The sequence below is a fragment of the Apaloderma vittatum genome, unplaced genomic scaffold (assembly GCF_000703405.1).
Source record: "Apaloderma vittatum isolate BGI_N311 unplaced genomic scaffold, ASM70340v1 scaffold9728, whole genome shotgun sequence".
In the NCBI taxonomy this organism is placed as follows: domain Eukaryota; kingdom Metazoa; phylum Chordata; class Aves; order Trogoniformes; family Trogonidae; genus Apaloderma; species Apaloderma vittatum.
Genome location: NW_009729018.1, coordinates 5644 through 25351, shown reverse-complemented (window position 1 = coordinate 25351; position 19708 = coordinate 5644). Strand labels below are relative to the sequence as shown.

Here is a 19708-nt window from a genome sequence, read left to right as displayed (position 1 = left end):
TTACTGGGGAGAGGGTTTGAAGGTGCTCACATCCCTCACCCTGCACCCGTCCCGTCCTGCCAGGGAGCCCCAATGGACACAAGAGCGGTGCAGAGCACATCCTGACCCCAACTCCAAGCGGCTGCCCCCGTGCCAGCCCCCGTGACTATGGACGAGTGGAAGCCCAACCCTGCCGTCAAGCCCCACAAGAAACGGAGCTGGTACCTTGCCTGGAAGTACAAGCTGATGAACCAGCGTGCGCTGCGGAAGCTGTGCCAGGTGAGTCACCCACAGGCCTGTGGTGGATTAGGAAGGATAATCTGAGGGATTTATGAGCTTGTGTGGGTGGAGGTGGGTCTGCTGACAGTCCTGGGTAATCTACCATGCTGGGAAAGCATAACTTGTCACCCCTCAAAAGCCACCTCCAGTGGCTTTGTGCTTTTACACAGAAGGGTCTGCTATATCTAGCAGTTCCTTCCACCTGTTGAGTGGCTGTGGCAGGAGATGCAATTATTCAGGTGTTCTTGGAAGGTTTTCAGTTAGAAACCCCACCAATTCCTCCTCTTCTGGTTTTGGACCCATGCTGAATGCCGCAGGACTCAGACTGCAGTAGGAAACCATCCTTGCCCCTTTTGGTTTGCAATCCAAGCCTGGCATAAGGCACAACAGGTGGACAGAGAAAATAAGTCTGGGTAAAAGGATCTCATGCTCCAGAGGCAGCTGTTGCCTGGGAAAGCCCTTGGCCTAGTTGCTGGTGTTGTAAAAAGGCTAATCCTTGGCAGAGCTGGCCTCCTGGGGGGTGTCTGGGGGCATAAAGGCAGGAAGGGTCTGGCCCTATGGCAGTGAGCTGCTGGAAAGGGGCTGTTCCTGAGATGAGCAGAACTTGAGAAATCTGGCAATTGGTTCCTCCTGTGGGAGGGAGCAGGGAAGGGTTTTACATGTGCCTAGAAGGACAAGCACTCATGAGGATTCCGTGGACAAGGAGACTACTCAGTCCTGTGTCCACTGGGGTGCTCAGGGCTTGGGAATGTGCCTGGTCATTCAGGCAGGCGTTGCTCATCATGCTGTGGGCAATGGGCTTGAGCCTGTCTCCTGTCATCTCTCTCTGTGGCACTGCTGTGGCTTAAAACACAGATGTAAATTTGGCTTAAAAATAAGTAAACTAGAGCTGCAGGTATGGAGTAGCCTGGTCTACAGCAGCTGAAATTCTGTGAGCAGCTCTGACTGAGCCAGACTTGCTAGGCCTGGCTTCTGGTCTTGCTTAGTGCTGACTTATTTGCTTTGGTCATTGGGACTGCTTCCCCATGTCTCCAGTGCTGACCAGGGTGGAGGGTCTGGGAAGGCTGGTAAAGTGGCTTTGCTGCTGGTCACTAGGCACAGCCCGCTCCTCGCCACCAGCCCAAGGCTCTGTTCTTGCTTAATTAAAAGCTTTCCATGCACAGATCCTGAATGGTGCTCATACTCCTGAGTCAGCAGCAAATCAACAAGCCAAATTGTCATTTGTAGCAACATGTTGTCTTACTGCTGGTTTTCCACCTTCCTCTTCCTCAGTTACTTCTCAAACCTGTTTGGCTGCTTGGCAGAGATAGCAGCAACACGTAGTTTTGAGGCAGTAGCTGGTCAGGTAGGGCAGGTGCCTCTCACCAGGAGCAGCCCTATGTTGGGATCCCACCCCTATACCAGGCTTGGAGAATCAAGAGTCCTAGAGCTGAAAAAGGCACTGACTTTTAAGAAGCAAGTTGTTGGGGGATTGAGGGGCAAGGGAAGAGTCTAAAAAACACCCAAGACCTCTCTCAACATCCCTTTGCTGGGGAGACCAGGCTATGAGCAGCCTCCACCAACCTCTCCTGTCCTCTCTGTATTGCCACGACATCTTTACGCTAAGTCTTGGAATGCTCTGGGGAGGTCAGTAGGACCTTGAGCTTGTGTGGCTGAAACTGGAAACCATCAAGTATGTCCGAAGTGTGGCTGCACCCAGGAGCCACAGCTTTTGGGCCATAGGATGAATCTGTCAGCAACACATAGCAGCCAGATTTGAGACTCTCTAGTGGCTCTGCTGTGAACTGGGTGGACACTTCTAGCATGGAAGCTTTCCCTCGCTGTGTGACTGTTCAGGGCAGCTTTTGGGCTCTCTGCCAGAGCTGGAACAGGGCTGTGCCTGCTGAGCAGGGAGTTTTGTCCTTGTGCACCTTGTGCTGCTCCCACCATTCCACCATGAGGAATCACCTGAGCCCTGGCTTACAAAGCTTCCGGGGTCAAGAGAAATTGCTTTCTGTGAGGTCTTGTCTTTCAGTCATGCATCCCAAACCATCACTGCAGCTCTAGGACCATCCTCTTGGTCATGGTCAGACGTACTCTTGAAGCCTACACCTGCAGGCAGGTTGTTTCCCAGCACAGGTTATTGGTGGTCCAAGTGTTCCTGTCTTTTCAGGAAAAAGACTGAAATTGGGGAAGAGAGGAAGAAGATGCATTTAAATTAATACAGTCACTTGTAGAAATTTTCTAGTACTTTTTTTTTCCCCGACAGGGCCGTGGGCAGGGCTTCCCATGGACTGCTCCATAGCCCCTGGACCTTCCCGGAGCCATCTGTGTCAGCACCCATCTGGGTTGCCTCGAAGTTTGCTGCAGATGGTGAGGCTGCAGGCTGTTCTCTGTAGCCTGTGGCATAGTGCAGTTTCCTGAAGTCACACCTCAGCTTCTTCCCTTTGTCTTGCTTTAGTCACACAGCATCTCCTCTCTCACTGAATACAATTTGTGGTTGCAGAGGGAGAGATAAGAGCAGTGAAGCTGCAGGAGAGGCAGAAGTTAGGGTTACTGTGGCAGCTGGTACTTTGAAATTGTCAAAGTCTTTGCCTGCAGAGATCCTCAACTGCAGTGCAATATTTTAGCAGGAATCTGCTTGCAGATCTGGAAGCAGGATATGTTGGAAGTGGCCTAATTCACAAGAGGTATCAAGAAGTTGGTGCTCTCCCTCTGATGAAAGCATTTCATCCTGAAACTCAGTCACCCCCGAGGAGGTGGGCTGGTCTTGGGGTTGTTACTTACAGGTCACTAACACAAAGCATCCTGCGTTGCAGACAGGTGCTGTGCTCTTCCTCCTTGTGACTGTAATTGTGAACATCAAGCTGATCTTGGACACCAGGAGAGCTGCTTATGAAGAGGAAGAAGAGTCTGCACAGGACTATGGTGAGAGACAGCATCTTCCTGTTCTTTCAAAGCAAGGGAAGTCGAGGGAGTCAAGTAGTTTCTTTAAGACAGGGCAAACTTGTGACCTGCTGCAGCATGGATGATATATCTGTGCATATGGATTTAACAAAAATAAATAGAAAAGGCTGTTCCCATTTCTGGTCTGTCTGCTCAAGACTTCATCACGTTTGGCTGCAGGGTTCTGTGGGGGTAGCTGGGGCCAGACCTGTTGCCATTTTGGATTTCCCTTACCTACCATCCCTTTAGATTCCCTGTAGGTTCTGTTGGGCTGGGTGTGACCTTCTGGAGGCTTAGCTGGGCTAGCACTGGGCCGGGACAAGCCGGAGGTGCCTCGGCTGGTTGAGATTGAGCATTTCTTCCCTGTAGATGATGAGATGCTGAATGTGGAGGTTCCTAGGCGACTTGTCAGCAGCAAGAAGGTCTTGGATGTTGAGGTGTACTCCAGCCGGTCGAAAGTCTACGTGGCTGTGGATGGGACAACAGTAAGTGATGAATGTTTGCTGTCTCTATGATCAGAGGATGGATGGAGCTGAATGAGTGAAGCCTCAAGCAGCGAGTGGTGAGCGTGCATTGGTGGCTGGCGAGAAGATCAGGAGTGGATCCCCCTCCTGCCTACACAACTCTGGAGATGTTATCCTGTGTTGTATTCTACTCTGGCATTCATCACTGTTGTGAGTCACAGTAGAGAGATTTGCCCCTTGGAATGGGCACAGAATAAGAGGTCTTGGTCTTGTCCACTTGCAGGTCTTGGAAGATGAGGCTCGGGAGCAGGGAAGAGGGATCCACGTCATCGTCTTAAATCAGGCTACGGTATAAGGCGTCCCCGTGTGTCCGTATTTGTCTTCCTTACTGGGCAGTGTTTGTCCTTGTTTTTTATCAGCTGAGTGCATAAGGCAAAGGGCAGCCAGGAGGAAAGTTCCCAAATACGTTATTGTATGTTCCAGAGCACGATGTGGTCACCCAGAGAGTCCCTGCAGTGCTTCTCATGCGGTTTCCTTGCCATCCTTGGGGAGCAGGCAGGAGAGGGGTTGTGAGGTTGGATAATGCTGTTCATGGGCCTCAGTGCACTTCATGTCATGCATGAGGGCCCAATGGCCAAGCTTGCCTGGGGACTTCACTCCCTGGTGTACCAGAAAAGTAACTCGTCGTGTTGCACAGAGAGTGAGGCTGCCAGGACAGATTTCTGTAGTTTTGCGTGTTCTCACCTTATAGCATTTAAGATGCATCTGATGTTTGAATACCAACAGGGTCACGTGATGGCGAAGAGGGTCTTTGACACGTATTCTCCCCATGAAGATGAAGCCATGGTACTTTTTCTCAATATGGTTGCCCGGGGCCGGATCCTGATCTTCACCATTAAGGTATGTGACCTTAGTGTCAAAAGAAAAAGTCACCTTGAGTCAGGATGCCCTAAAGCTCATCTGGGCAGTTGCCTCCTGAATGTCATCAGGCATTTCCAGGGCTAAATGTCACAACCCCACTGGCCTGTGCCACCTTGGCTGGATTGCCTCCATTGTCCTCTCACTGTCCTTTGTTACTATAGATACTGCTGTGTGCCCAGCAGGGCAGGAGAGCAAAAAATTCCACGTGTTGCAGCCTGCAGCCATAAACAAAAGGTTAGATGGAGAATGGACGTGAGGAACTATAAGAATGTGGTGCGACCCTTCTGAGTCCCAGTTCCAGGCTTTACAGGGGACACTGTGGACTGTGTAGCTTCTGGGCTGCTGTGTGAGCGGCACTGTGCTACTTCAAGGTTTCAGGTTTAGCTGTGTGAAGTGTCACTGAACAAATGGCCCTGCCTGAGAACAATTTGGTCTTGAGGAAATGGGAGTCTCTGTCTCCTCTGACCTCCCTATGGGTCATGGTATAGCCACCAGCAGGTTTAGTGGCACAGAGAACATAGGACCTGCTCTTGAAGGTGTCTGACTCATCTGGTTCAAGGACACAAAAGCATCCTATTACTCTTTGGTATTAACAGGAGACTTCCCGTGTCAACATCGAGAATCAGGCCTTATCTGCAGGGTTGTGTTTTGTTCCAGGATGAAGGCTCCTTTCACCTCAAGGACACAGCTAAGAATGTCCTGAAAAGCCTGGGGAGCCAAGTTGCACCTTTCTTGAGCTGGAGAGACATGTGGACATTTGTGGGAAAGAAGGGAGGTGAGTCTAGCACAGCCTGGGAGAAGGTTTGTGGCCATTTTGGAGGGAGAAGCCAGATGAAAACAGACCCAGCCCATCCCCAACACACTATATGACCAGGGAACAAGTCACCGAGAACAGGCAACTGCATTCCTGGGGGTGTGGGAGGGGATGGAGGCAGGGTGTGTCCCCTCAGCAGCTTACCAGAGGCCAATGGGAAAAGATGCCAAGCTGCCACCCCGAGCTACAGCCCTTGGTCGTGCCTTGACACAGTGGAGATGGGCCCTTCCGGAAGTCTGACGCTGTGTTCCTGCTCCAGGGGAAGTATATGGGGAGAAGCACGCCAAGTCTCCTGCCCTCTCGACATGGGGTGACCCTGTACTGCTGAAGACAGAAGTTCATCTGACATCTGTGGAAGGTAGGAAGTAAGATCCACTCTGTGGTGCCAGGTGTCTCTGGGACATGTCTACCAGTTGCTCTTGGTGGTTTGGGGTCAAAGGTACAGGTCTGTTGGCAAAATCACAGGATGGATTTAAGGTTATTTGAGATGGGGATGTTAACTTTTAAAATGGGGCCGGCTTCCTTTCTTGCTTCTATGGCAATTCTAGGCATGATTGTTGAGAAAAGTGAGGATAGGACGGTGAGGAAGTGGTCTGACCATTTGTCACCTCTCTAAGCCAGGCTTGGTCCAGTCTTTTCTGACTGTTGGGCATGAACATGGCCCCATCGCTGCTCAGAGAAGCTGTAGGATGGGGATGGCTTCTGAACGGCTCCTGTGGTTATGTCTGGCATCCAGAAGTGCGACTTGTTCATAGTAATAAGGACTGGCTTGGTGATGGCTGAGACCAGGGAGAGCCATGCATCTGGCAGTGCAGCCTGGAGCCTGCAGGGTGAGGCCATGGGGGTGAACAGTCTTTGTTCTCTTTGGTGCCTCCAGATGCTGAGTGCCATTGGCCTGACACAGAGCTGAACCGGCGCCGCCAGAGGTTCTGCAGCAAAGTAGAAGGTTACGGCAGCGTCTGCAGTTGCAAAGATCCCACACCCATTGAGTTCAACCCTGATCCTGTGAGTACAGTGGCAGAATATTCGGGGAAAGCTCCAGGAGGGAAGGCTGGGCTGGACCAGGTGTGTTTGCAGCTCAGATGCAGAGCCCTGTCCTTAAGCTCCAGCTGAGTGGTTAAAACTGCCCCTGGGCAAGCTCTTAACCCCAGCAAAGGTAAGGTGAATACACGTGGTCAGGTCGTGCTGGGGATGGCAAGTTCCCTTTGGATCCAGCTCTCAGTGACATAGAATCATTTAGGTTGGCAAGGCCTTCCCCAGCCCCACTCACACACATTTTTCTCTTCCAGCTCAAGGATAATAAAGTCTTTGATGTGCCTGTAGCTGTTATTGCAGGAAACCGCCCCAACTACCTGTACAGGTGAGCACTTCCAGGAGACACAGCTTCTCTGCTGTGTGCCACAAGACCACACGTTGCCCAAGCCCTCCCCTTCGCCCTGCTGGCAGGATTCAGCCTCCTGAATGACGTTGCATGAGCAGCATGGGCAGACCTGCTTGGACAGCTTCCAGAGTCATTGGCCATGGGAAGGGGAAGAGCCCAAGGGCAGTAGGTCCTGTTCCCTAACCATGTGTGCTTTCCCCCACCCCAAGGGATCCATACCCCTCTGCTGAGCGACCTGGGCCCACTGGGGCTGCAAGCTCAGGCCCCTCAATCTCTCCCCAGGATGCTGCGCTCCTTGCTGTCGGCTCAGGGCGTCAATCCACAGATGATCACAGTCTTCATCGATGGGTACTATGAGGTGAGAGCACCCCCAGAGGTCCCTGTGGCCTGGTCCTTGGTCACGCTGCTACTCATCTGCTCCTATGCAAAGTCAGTCAGCTTAGCCAGGCCATTCATGTGGATAAAGCTGCCTTGGCCTTTCCCCAAGCCTGGGGTTGACATCCCCATGTCAGAAAGGGGCTGGTGTGCAGGAATGAGATGGTCATGCTGGGCTCTCCCCATCCCCTTTTCTTGCTTAATGAGTATCACCAGCCCTTGGAGCAGGGTCTCAGTGTAACACCACCCTTCCAGCTCCCTTTCATGAAATGGAACAAACCAGTCCAGCCATGCCTGTCCAGCTCTGTCCTCAGCAAGAGGTGTGATCTCCTTTTCACAAATCTTATGAAAATGGTGGCCAGGTAGAGGAGAGCTGGTTCTTTAGAGGGCAAAGACCTTGTTAGAAAAACAGAAAGTCCTGGAGAATCCCACTGCAAGCCCTGGCACTCTGACAGCAGGATGTGTTCTGGGACAGGTGTGAGAGATCTTAGAAGGTCTCAAGAGCTTGCTTGTCCTCATCTTTGCAGCAGCCCATGAGACACTGTCTGGTTGCCTTGGGATGGAGATGGGGAAGGGAATAGGCTCATTCCCTTGCAGGCCTCTCCCACCACTGCCAGGTTGTGGGGCTGCAGGAGCTGGTTTGTTTATGCAGACTCTTACTGCAGCACATCAGAGTAGTTAAAGATAGCAGCATCCATTGCCATGGCAACTGGAACAGCATCCGTCAGCTACAAGGGGGCAGCCTGGATGATCTTGCTGCCATGATGGGTACCAGGGAAAGGAGGAAGAACAGTTGGTGTAATGGGATCTCCTTTTTTTTCTTTTGTGGCTAGGAGGTGGGATGGAGAAGGCCTTGGTGGGGCTTTCTTGGGGCAGAGATATGTCAGCCCAAACGTGGATTACTTCTGACCCTAGTGCAGATGTGCTTGGTTAAAGAGGTCCCTTTATTGGGAGCTGTGAGAGAAAATTAAATTGATCATGGTCTTGATATTCAGCAGCTAGATAGGTGTTCCTGGCTATACATGCACTGTTTGTGGGGCAGTGGGGATTCGGGCTTCTCGGATGTTCTTGAATACAGCTTTGGGGCTAACAGAAACTTACGGTGACACTTACGGACTGAAGGGTTAAGAGAATTTGGCAAGCTCCTTGCTGTGGCATCTCCAGCACGATATCACTTTGAGCTTCAGTTGCCCTCAAGAGGACAGCCACGTGCAGGGGGTCCCACAGGTGTATTCTTCTCGTCCCAGCGAGGTGACACTGATGAAGGGTGGGGAGAATGTATCCAGACCCACACATTTGATGAGCTTTGTACCTTTCCATTACAGGAGCCAATGGATGTTGTGGAGCTGTTCGGCCTCTCAGGAATCCAGCACACTCCCATCAGCATTAAAAATGCCAGAGTTTCCCAGGTGAGAAACCTTTCCAAAACCCGGGGAGAGTTATTTCCTGGGACCTGGGGTATCATTCAAGGGAGGCAGGCATAGCCCTGCATCTCTGTCAGGTTGATGCTAACACAGGCAATGGTCTGTCTTCTCTTGTAGCACTACAAAGCCAGTCTGACTGCAACCTTCAACCTGTTCCCGGTGAGCGAGACCTCTGCCTGTGCCCTGTCTGGCTGCTCACCCATGGGAGGAAGAAGCGCAGGGTTTCCCTGGGAGAGTGGCATCTGTGACCCCCATCACAAAGGAGCTAGAATTGGTCCTGTGGGGCAGGGAGCAGCACAGGCAGGGGATGCTGCCTGGTGTCTCTGCTCTGTCCTGTTCCTCTCTATCCTTCTGACATCTCTCCTTTCGCTACAGGATGCTAAATTTGCTGTGGTTCTGGAGGAAGACCTTGACATTTCTGTTGACTTCTTCAGGTAAAGCTGCAGGTCCCTGAGCTCTTGTTCAGATGGGACATTTCCTAGAAGTTCTGTGGCTGCTCAAGAGAGGCCAGATCCCTGCCATGCTGTAGCTCACCTGTCTGAGGCTGAGTTGTCCCCAGGTGACAGCCATAACTGACCTCTGTGTGCAGAGAGTCTTGGGTCTGTGTGCAGAGAGTCTTGTCCTTGCACTCAGTGCAGGGTGACTTTGGGGTCTAGGTTCTCTTCCTGATTTGCTTTTTGGAGACACTGATCCATTCTGTACACACACAGTTGGGTTTACCCCATAGCAAGAGGGCAGGGACAATGTCTAATGGGGCTCCTGTTTCTTTATAAGGAGGAGAGATCCTGATGGAGCAGGAAGGAGTTTTGTCACCTGCCCGTGGTGAGAGGCAGCTTAGATTGTTTGGATGCTCATCCCCTGATCTCACACCAGCCTCAGCTATCTCAGACCAAGAGATGGGTTAAACTGTTCCTGCAGTTGGGGGTGGCTTGTCCCTTGTTAGAGAATTTGCCTTGGTTTGCATGGGGAAAGGATGTTTGACCAGGGACTGGGCAACTCTTTCCTCAGCTTTCTAAGCCAGTCAATACACCTTCTGGAGGAGGATGAGAGCCTCTACTGCATCTCGGCTTGGAATGACCAGGTGGGTCAGGGAAAGATGATGGAGCAGGCACGCTTCTGCCCTGTGTTGTTCCCATGTCAGGCTGGGGTCCAAGTTCCATCTTTAAAGCAGGATGTGTCCCCCACTGTTATCCTATGTGGGTCTGTCTTCCTCTCCCTGGACTCTCCAGAAGCGTCCCTGCAAATCGCCATCCTGTCCCTGCCATTTGCCTCCCAGTGGCTCTCCCCTGCTCTCCATGCTGGGAACCTCACTGGAGCAAAATGCCTCCTTTTTTTTGGCGGGGTAGGGGTGCATCTAGGATGCTGAATACATCCTGTGACATTTCAGGGTTATGAGCACACAGCTGAGGACCCCTCGCTCCTGTACCGTGTGGAGACCATGCCAGGCCTGGGCTGGGTGCTCCGGAAGAGCCTGTACAAGGATGAGCTGGAGCCAAAGTGGCCAACCCCTGAGAAGGTGAGTGCCGCTGAAGTACTCGGTCTTCTGTATCCCCATCTCTGCCCATCAGCAGTCCCTGATCATCACCTGGTCCCTGTGAGTATGGCTCCTGGAGGGCACCTGGCCCTCCCAGAGCTTCTACTGGGAAGGATGTCCAGACAGAAGGGTTTGGGGATGGATGGTAATCTGAGGACCATGTAACCAGCTGTAGAGCTGGTTTGAACAGCCCAGGCAGGCTGGAGCCAAAGGAGTTAGAGCTGATGTGGGCAGCCAGAAAAGTCCCTGGATGGCCACACTCCCAAGTTGTGTCCCCAAACTTGAGTATGAGTGGCAGTTTCCCCTCCCCAGCTCTGGGACTGGGACATGTGGATGCGGATGCCCGAGCAGCGAAAGGGGCGGGAGTGCATCATCCCTGACGTCTCGCGCTCCTACCACTTCGGCATCGTGGGGCTAAACATGAACGGCTACTTTCACGTGAGTGACCTCCCTCAGCCCCCAAGCCCTGTTCTAATGCCAAGGTCTGACTTGGCCGCCTTCACAGGTAGTGGGGCTGCTTGAGGTGACCTCCAAGTACTGCTGACTGAATCCCATTTTCCTTCCCTCCCCTCTTTTCCTCCCAGGAAGCCTATTTCAAGAAGCACAAGTTCAACACAGTTCCAAATGTCCAGCTTAAAAACGTGGAGAGGTGAGTGCTGATTAGAATGAGATCTGGATGAAAGAGTTGCTTGACATGACCCTTGTCCCCTTGTCACTGGAGATGTTTCCCTTCCTTCCAAAACAGCAGCCATAACCTCCAGCCCCATTCCACCGGCCTCTGCTGGAGAATCCTTGCGTGATTTTTGTGAGGTTGGGTTCAGCTGTTTTGTGCTCCTCGTGGACATGTTGAAGAGTCACATTTTTGATGCCACATCCTTCTGGTTGCATGGCAGTCCCTGCTCTCCATTCATTGGCTCCACCTTACCTTTTGATGTTACCTTGGGGCAGTCTTAAATTTGAGTCATCTTGGGATGTTTCCAGCTTAAACTATCTGACACTGCTCTAATAATTCTGTTCCCTCGTTCTCCAACAGCTTGAGGAAGGATGCCTACGAGACGGAAATTCATCGGCTCCTGGGGTAAGTGCCTGCAGAAAGGTTGGGAGACCATGGGGATGAACCAGCCAAGGCAGAGGAAAGGGTGGAGGTGGCCCAGGTGGGCTCAGCTAAGACTTACCTGTCTGAAGTACTTTCCAGTGGGAGGAGGAGATGGGGTCCGGTCTTACTCCCTGTGCTGTTTCCACAGGGAGGCTGAAGTCTTGGACCACAGCAAGAACCCCTGTGAGGACTCCTTTTTGCCCGACACCGAAGGCAAGGTCTACGTCATGTTCATCAGGATGGAGCAGGAAGCAGATTTCACCACCTGGACTCAGCTTGCAAAGGTGAGGTCCCTGACGTGGCTCGTCCTCACCCCTGCATCGATCTTGGCATCAGTGGGAAACGTAAGCTGGTTGGGTTTGGGTTTGCCTGTGGCATGGATGCAGCTCAGCATAAGGATTCTTGCTCTCCTTGGGTAGTGTTAAAGCTCTTGATGTTTTCTGGGTCATCCACAGCAGATGCCTGACTCAGTAGGGTAGGTAAGTCTTTTGATCTCCTTCTGTGGGAGCCCAGCGCCTCAGCTTGTCTCATAGTTTCCATTGTTCACCTGGAGGTGGTCAAACCCCCTGTCCTGAGGGCAGGGTTAGGAGTGGATTCCTCCTCTCCTCTCACAGATGGTGACTGGGGTGCTGCCTTGCACCACCCCAGCCAAAGGATGTGGCCCTCTATTGTGTTTTGATGAGGGCAGCAGTGGTGGCTTTTCTCTTGCCAGGGAACACCTGGCCCTGGTGTTCATCAGAAGCTCTGATGCCTCTTCCTCCCTCCTTTCCCACCATCATAGTGCCTCCACATCTGGGACCTGGATGTCCGCGGGAATCACAAGGGACTGTGGCGGCTCTTCCGCAAGAAGAACCACTTCCTTGTGGTGGGGGTCCCTGCTTCCCCCTACTCGTGAGTATCAGGGCCGCAGCAATCTGGGTGATCTCCTCATCTTCCTGGCACCATCCCCTGCCCAGCACACTGCATCATCCTCTTCTGTCTCAGCCCAGTCCTGGGGCATACCACCCCCACCTCTTAATCAGTGTGGTGGGATGGGGACAGGATACAAGCCTAGGGCTGGAAAATGCCCCAATGGGAAGGAGATCATGCCAGGAAGACTGGGCGGTGCTGTTGGGAGGTGGGGTCCTGTGGGGAACCACCACCTGTGCCTGCTCCCATCCAGCCTCCTCACCTGCAGGTCCAAGAAGCCCTCGTCAGTGACACCCATCTACATGGAGCCCCCTGCCAAGGAGGAGGGGGCAGTGGCAGTGCCAGCGGTTGCTGCAGCAGAGCAGACGTGAGACTTGGCAGCTGGAAAGCGAAGGGGACTGGGGGAAGACAGAGACCCCCACAGTTCAGAGACAGTGTTGGCAGCAGCTCTTGGAGCCTGGTGACTGGACACGGACTCTCATTTCAGGCTGCAAAATGAGATCTCGGGCTCCCTCCAGCCCCCTGTTGTGGTCTCCCTCGGAGGGGACAGGGTCCTTCCCTGTAGATATGCCACCCCCATCCCAGGAACATTTTTTTAACACAGACTCTTTACTAACGCTGCTCCTTTTGCCCCCTGGCTGAGCAAGGCTGGAGGCAGGAGATGCTCGATTGGGTGCTACAGGGGGCTTTGCAAAACACCTCTGCTTCACTTTTTGGCTCCCAGGTCCTGAGAAGGCAGCAGCCAACCACCTGGGTGTTATTTATTAACTCTGGGCTGACTGGCTCTGTCCAGTGGTGAATGTGGTGATGAAGAGGGCATCTTCCAGCATTTCTTCCATCTCCTGCACAATGGATGCACCTTGAAGACTGTATGCTGGGTTGGACATCTCCCTGCACACTGGCTTCACTTCTTGGGCTGCAGGACCTGGTGCAGCTCAGCTCACAGACAAATGGGAATGCTGAAGAGGAACTGAACTTGCTGTGGACATGTAGGAGACACTGCATACCCAGCATGAGGGCAGTCAGATGCCCCTTTCCTTCGTCTGCAGTTTTAGGAGCTGGAGGTGACTAGATGGAAGTGGATCAGGCTGTGTTCTGCGGCTCAGACTGTCCTCACCCACCTTCTCTGGGGGGAGCAGCCCTGCCTCTCGAGTCAAGGGAGAGAGGATGAAAGTGCCTTGCAGAGTGAGATGGGAGCAGTCAGCAGGCATCCTGCAGGGGCAGGATGGACCGGGGTCCTCCGGGGCGAGAGATGCTGCTGCCATGGTCCTTGCCTGTGGTACTGTCCCTTATTTTCCCTCTTCCCTGGCCAGGTCTGCCCAGCTGTTGCTGAAGGGGGTTTCTTCTCCTGCATCCCCACCCTCACCATGGTACGTTAGTAGCAGGGAAGCCGTGAGCTGAGCCGGCACGAACAGCCTGGCTCTCCTGCCGTGGTACATTCCTCATGCAGAGGGAGGGGGTCCCTGTCCCACCCTCCTATGCCTTAGGAAGGACCCCAGGGCACCCTCCTGCCCCCAGCCACTAGGTACTAATGTCCCACCTGCACTGGGTGAAGCCCGGCACCCGTTGCTCAGTACACCTCTCTGCCTCATCTGTGCAGCAAGAGATCTGCTCTCTACCCTGGTGACCCAGCCTCAGGCACGGAAGCTGTGCTCTGGCTTGCCGTTTTGAGGAGGATTTGCTGCTCAGCCCTTTCCCTGTGGTCACGGGGATCTTCATTTTCTCACTGTGAACTGAGCATCGGGATCTACACTACACTAACTTATTTATTTATTGCTCATGGAAAAGCAGAGGGCTGGCAGTTGTGGGAGGTTTGTTTCTTGTCCCCTGGCTCCATCCTCTGCTCCTCCCTTGCCCAGCATAGGATTGAATAGTTGTGAACCTGGGAGAACTGCTCTGCTTTGGCCAAAATGATCCCTGTGTGGATGTAGCACAGCTCTAGCATACCCCAGGGACTCTGACCCTCGTGGTCCCTTTCATGCCTGTCCCAGCAGTGAGGACAGGACAGATGCAGGAGGGGAACAAGAAGGGTGTAGGGTGGCCCTTTGCTGGGACTCTGCTCTGGCAGCCAGTGGTCAAGTGGCCTCTCTGCGATGGCCCTCAGGGTCCTTTCGGTGTGATGGGAAAGGGACTTGGCTTCCCAGGGAAAGTAGCTCACTGCCTGTACCCTAATGTGGAAAGACTTCAGCAGTGCTCCCTGGTGATGTCCTTTCCCTGGTGTCTCGGTTCCCAAGGTCTCATTTTCCTTCCCCTCAAACTAAATGCACTCCCTTTCCCGTCTTCTCTGGTGGGTCTCAGGCTTGGCTTCTTCCTGGGGCTGGGGAAGGTGGTCCCTATGGATAGGGAATGGCTAAATGCGAGTTGCCCTCTCTGCTGCCCACCCTGCACTGAGCAGGGAGCTGTGGCTGCCTGCTCTCAGCGACAGCAGGACTCCAAGGTGGGCTTCAAGCTGCCCGTGTCTCCACACACATCGATGCACCCGCTGGGTGCTCTTCTCTCTCCCTCCTTGTTCCTCCAGCAAGGCCCTGCTGTGGTGGCTGTGGTAGTGCTGGATGCGTGGGCATCCCCTGGGCTTGCTGCTTTCAGAATCTAATTATTTTTTCAAGAGTAAACACTGCAAAGCTGTTGAGCCTCGTGTATTTCGTTACTGGCCTAGTGCATGGCCCAGGGCTGGGGTTCCCATCTCTGGCCACCTGCCTGGAGAGGAGAGAGCCCTGTGCACCTCAGGGCTGGCTGTGGGCTTTTGGTGGCCTCAGGCCCCTGCCCTGTGGCTCGTGTGCCAGCAGAGGTCCTCCGAGCCGTGCGGTGCCAGAGCAGCTAATGCAGGTTTGTGAGCTATTTCCTCCTCAAGCTTTATCACTTTTATCTGCAGTTCAACTGACGGAAACTCTGATCAGCTGCATGGGGACGCTTGTTTGGCATAACTGGCCCCTGTCCTCCCCTGTGGCACCTCCAGTCTCCTGAGAAACAGACTCATGGCACTCAGCTCCTGACTTGGTGTCCCTTTGGGGGTCAGAAGGGTGAAGCAGCTGCTTGTCCTGGGGTGGGGGACAGTGAGCAGCCAGCTGTGGTGCTAGGACCCCACCAGCCAGCCTTCTGAGCCCTGTAGGGCTGAGCTGTGTTTCTGGCCTCTCGAGTGGGTTGGAGTTTCTTTCCTTTGAGGGAAATGAGGTCTTGGAATAAGGGTTCCCTGCCCAAGGGAAGGAAGGGATATCGTAGCTGGAAGGGACGGGGCCCCTAATAACACATCAGCTCCCCCCACTGCTCCTGAGCTGCTCAGCCCCTGCCCAGTTGTGGCCAGGGATGGCAAAGCAAAAGCAGGGGCTGCAGGAGGGACCTTCATGAAAAACACATCTGCAGCCTTTGTTCTTCCCCAAAGGGATGGATACAGGCAGGGTTAAAGTGAAGCTAAGCAAGGAGGCAGTTCTGCTATGAGGAAAAAAAAAAGCCTCAGAGCCTTTGCGTCAGACCTGTGTGAGTGCCTTTTGCAGGAAGCCGAAGACCTCTACAAATTTCTAATGCTGTGGGGCAGGGAGCCCTGGGTGGGCTGCAAGTGCACCGATTTCTGGGGCAGAGACCACAGGATCCAAACAAAACCATGAGCGAGTGCCAGCCACCAGCATGGACCAGCCCCAGCCTGCAGCCTGTACAGATGCCTCCTGCTTCTCTGCCTCATCCCTGTAGCCAGGCTGGGCTTCCTAGGCTGCCACCCCCTGCCTGGGACCTGGCACAGCTTTCTGAGGGGGAAGCCCCTTGCCAGAGGGTTTTTGCCGAGTCCCATGGGCTTTTCTTGGCGGTACTGGAGCAGGCTCTTTTCTCCTGTCAGCTCCTGCGTCTGCCTCCTGTCAAGGTGCTGAGCCCGTCAGGGAAAGATCCAGCCCCTGGGACTGATGCCACTGGGCAAAGCCCTGCAGGGTGATGTGGGCTCAGATTTGAGACCCACCACACTGTACTTGCCTCAAGGAGCCAGTACTTGCAAACAGCTGCATTTCATAGAATCTCCAAATGTTAGGAGTTGGAAGGGACCTCTAGAGATCATCTAGTCCAACCTCCCTGCCAGAGCAGCATTACCGAGGGCAGGCCACACAAGAACGTATCCAGGCAGGTTTTGAAAGTCTCCAGAGGAGGAGACTCCACAACCTCTCTCAGCAGCTTGTTGCAGTGCTCTATCACCCTCACAATAAAGAACTTGCTCCTCATGTTGAGGTGGAACTTCTTACATTCTAACTTATACCCATTATTCCTTGTCCTATTACTGGGCACCACTGTGAAGAGATGAGCACCTTCCTCTTAATGCCTGCTCCTCAGATATTTGTACACAGTAATAAGATCCCCTCTCAGCCTTCTCTTTTCAAGACTAAATAGCCCCAGTTCTCTCAGTCTGTCTTCACAGGAGAGATGTTTAAGTTTGTAGGAGCATCCCTCCTGAAACAGAAGGATGCTGCTAAAAACAGGTTAACCCTCTTGAAAGGGAGTGCCTGTGCCAGGCTGATGGAGAGCTCGTTGCCACCAGGTGATGCCAAGGTTCATTGCCTGAAGGGGCTTGCTGGAGGAGTCTGGTCACTCCCCATCCTGCTCTTTCTTGGGGTTCTACTTGCACCCTAGCTCAGCCTGCAGGTGCTGGAGCATCCCCGGGCTTCCAGGAGCTGGCCAGGCAACTGGCCCATCACCTGTCCTTACTGGGAAGCCCGATTCACCATCTCCCATGGCTCAGCCCCCAGTGACACTGGCTTTAGCATACGCTGCCCTAGGCTGCTGGTTCGCAGGTCTGTGCCCCACGCACCCTCCCCAGCCTAGCCCAGCCTCCTTGGCTTTGTGCGCACTCACAAAGGAGAACCTGTCTGGGCTGCTCCGTGTCCCAGGAGCTAGCTGATAATTAAACAAAAGCAAAATAGCGTTGGCATGAAACTTGACCTTTCCAGAGCTTGGTAGGGGGAAGGGGAAATTTGCATCATTTCTGGTGGTGGTAATTTTTATGCATTCTGCTTGTTTGGCGGGGATCTCTGTGCTGGAGGAGTGCTCTGACGATGGGCTGGGATGTGGGAGACAAGGTCCAGGCTGATCCTTCCTGTGGCACATTGGTCCTTCTATGCCTCACAGATGGAGGGAAACACCTTCTAGCTAGCGTCCTCTGGGATAACAGTTGTCGTCTTCTTGGATAGAGGGATATCAGCGCTTGAGAGGTGTCACTCTCTGCTTTATAAAGAGCCCAAACTGCTCCCAGGAAGTGGCTCTGCTTGGCTTCTCCCTTTGGTCCCAGCTGCAGGGGATCCCTCCCCTGTGCTCCAGCCCACCTCCATCCCCTGCTGTGCCTCCCACCTCCTGTGCCCACACCCAACAAAGCCCAGTGGCAAATTAATCTTCAACTCTGTACCCAAGATTGTTGCTGTGATGGTTATTACGTTGTGCCCTGCCCGCTACGGTGTTAATGATTAACACCTCAGGTTCAATGTCAATCCTGCCTGCTACCTTTTGAATAGCCCTTCCGTCACCACTTCTGATATCCCGACAAATAAACTGGAGCTGACTGGAAAGCACCCATGGGACTGGGTGGCCCCGCAGAATGGCTTGTCTCTGGGGCAAGGGTCCCAGGTCAGAGAAGAAGGGGAACCGGGGAAGAAGGCTGTACTGAAGAAAGGGTGCACTGCGTCACCTCTTCCTCCTAGGCCAGCTTGTGCCCTTCTAGGACATCCTCTCCTCCCCGTTCAGATCTGGGAATGCCCTGTCCAGGCTGTTAGAGCAGGTCCCCTGCAGCAGGCACTCCCTGGGCGGCTGATGCCAGATGCTTTTGCTTCTCATTCGCTCCCTGTATCAGCACAAACACCTCATTCATGTCCACCCTGTGCACCAATTTCCCAGAAGGAAGGGATGGCTCGTTTCTTAGAGCGCTGAGCGCTGCCCACTCCCTGCCAGCACACACCCCTCTGCCACCAGGTTTTTGTCTGCTGTGGCCCCGGGGCAGGCAGTGCTGATGGTGAATGCCCCTAAAAATCTCCTGGGACTTTGTGCCATGCACAGCACCCATCGTGACTGGGCAATGGGTGCACAGGCACCCTATGGCAGGCTGAAGGGCAGCTCCTCAGGTATCTGCCTTCCCCATACGGAATGGGGCTTCAGCCCGTCCTTTTTCCCCCTCCCCTGTGCCCCTGGGGATGCTGCCACACAGCGGGGCGCCAGATCCACCTCACTCAGCCCAACCTCCAACACCAGCCCTTTCCTTGTTGCCTCCAAGGGAGCAGCTTTGGGCCATCCCACTCAACCGAAGTGCCCTGCATGGATACTGAAAACGGGCATTTCCCTCAGGGAGAAGTTACAAGGCAGGTGGGGCATCAGACCGTTCTGCATCTCTTGCCTGCAGTCCCTGCTAGGGAGACTTTACCCTCTTGTTCTTTCACTATCCCACGCCATGGGTGGAGACCAAGAACCCTCATCTCATTAGCTGCTTGGGCACCTCAAGTTCAAGGACACCTTCCTGGAGGCAATAAGGAAGTTTCTGGCTGCTGCAACATGCCCCCAGGGACTGCTCTGATGACACAACTGTCAGCTTCTAGGGTGCTGAAAGGCACCTCAGGGTGCCAGTCTGGGGCAATCAGGCAAGCCTAAGGGTTAGAAGGTGCAGCTGTGCCTGGTGGCACCCACATGAGTTGGAAGGGGGGGACGAGTGGTGGGCTGGGATGCTTCATGGCACTGGCAAGAGGACCAGCTAGGATGAGGGTCTCCTCCAGGGAGCCCAAAAGCTCCAGCCTTAGAGGAGGGCAGGAGCCCAAGGGAGGCTGCACCAGCCTGGCTTACCCACCATTGCTGCCCTTTGGCTGCCAGGGGAACTGAGAGCCAGGAAGGGCGATGGGTAGGAATTGCATCCGGGAGGAGAAACTGGTCTTTCGGGTTTCCCCAGCATGGGGAGGGGAGGAACCAAGCCAGTGGTTGATGGGTTATTGCCAAAACTCAACACCACAGTAAGAGCTTGCCCTGTCTCAGAGAAACTCCGTGGCCAGGAAAAGGTGTGAAGCTGGGAGTTCCTGGCTGGCATCGCCTTGAGTCTGCTTCACCCCATGGGGCTGATGGTGAGACGTTAATTGCCAGGAGCCAGGTTTGCAAGGCAGCCCTAAAAAGAGGGACAACAGGGGACATGGCCAGGCCAGGGGTGCCCAGCTCGAACACCTCCAGGGAGGTCTTTGAGCAACATCAAGATCCAGGCAGCTCCTACATGCTTGAAGAGGGGAAAAAAAAGGAATAAAAGCCCTGATGTCACTCATGAGGTCACCAGTTTATGGCAGAACCAGGACCTTCACCCATCCAATGAGGAGGAGGAAGAGGAGGGCATTTTCTGGCAGCCTTGCCCCACACCTCACCGTGGAGCAGGGCTGGAACTCACATCCCAGGGGCTAAGTTGCATGGCTTAGGGTGGGGAGTGGGTCTCTGTGCCCATCCCACTGCTCCCACCAGCACGGTGGGTGCTGGATCACACCAGAGAGAGGACAGACCCTGACGGGCCATGCCAGTGCCCCAGCACAATCGTGTACCCAGTGCAGGAGCTGATAAGAGGGTGCCATGGCAGGCACAGAGCAAGGCAGTGCGTGGGGAGGCTGGTTTGACGCTGGGCCCCC

The 19708-nt window shown here is 53.9% G+C and overlaps 1 protein-coding gene across 1 annotated transcript; it reads left to right on the top strand.

The window, feature by feature from the left end:
- Nucleotides 1–147: 147 nt before the first annotated feature.
- On the top strand, nucleotides 148–12472 carry POMGNT1 (protein O-linked mannose N-acetylglucosaminyltransferase 1 (beta 1,2-)). The gene is made up of 21 exons (XM_009874294.1): nucleotides 148–258; nucleotides 3057–3165; nucleotides 3553–3668; nucleotides 3931–3996; nucleotides 4434–4547; nucleotides 5226–5343; nucleotides 5642–5740; nucleotides 6260–6387; nucleotides 6672–6742; nucleotides 7046–7121; nucleotides 8464–8547; nucleotides 8680–8721; nucleotides 8938–8996; nucleotides 9571–9643; nucleotides 9950–10078; nucleotides 10409–10534; nucleotides 10681–10745; nucleotides 11130–11174; nucleotides 11341–11476; nucleotides 11974–12083; nucleotides 12370–12472. Exons 1-21 carry the CDS (start codon nucleotides 148–150, stop codon nucleotides 12470–12472), a joined length of 1980 nt encoding a protein of 659 aa, XP_009872596.1.
- Nucleotides 12473–19708: the final 7236 nt, after the last annotated feature.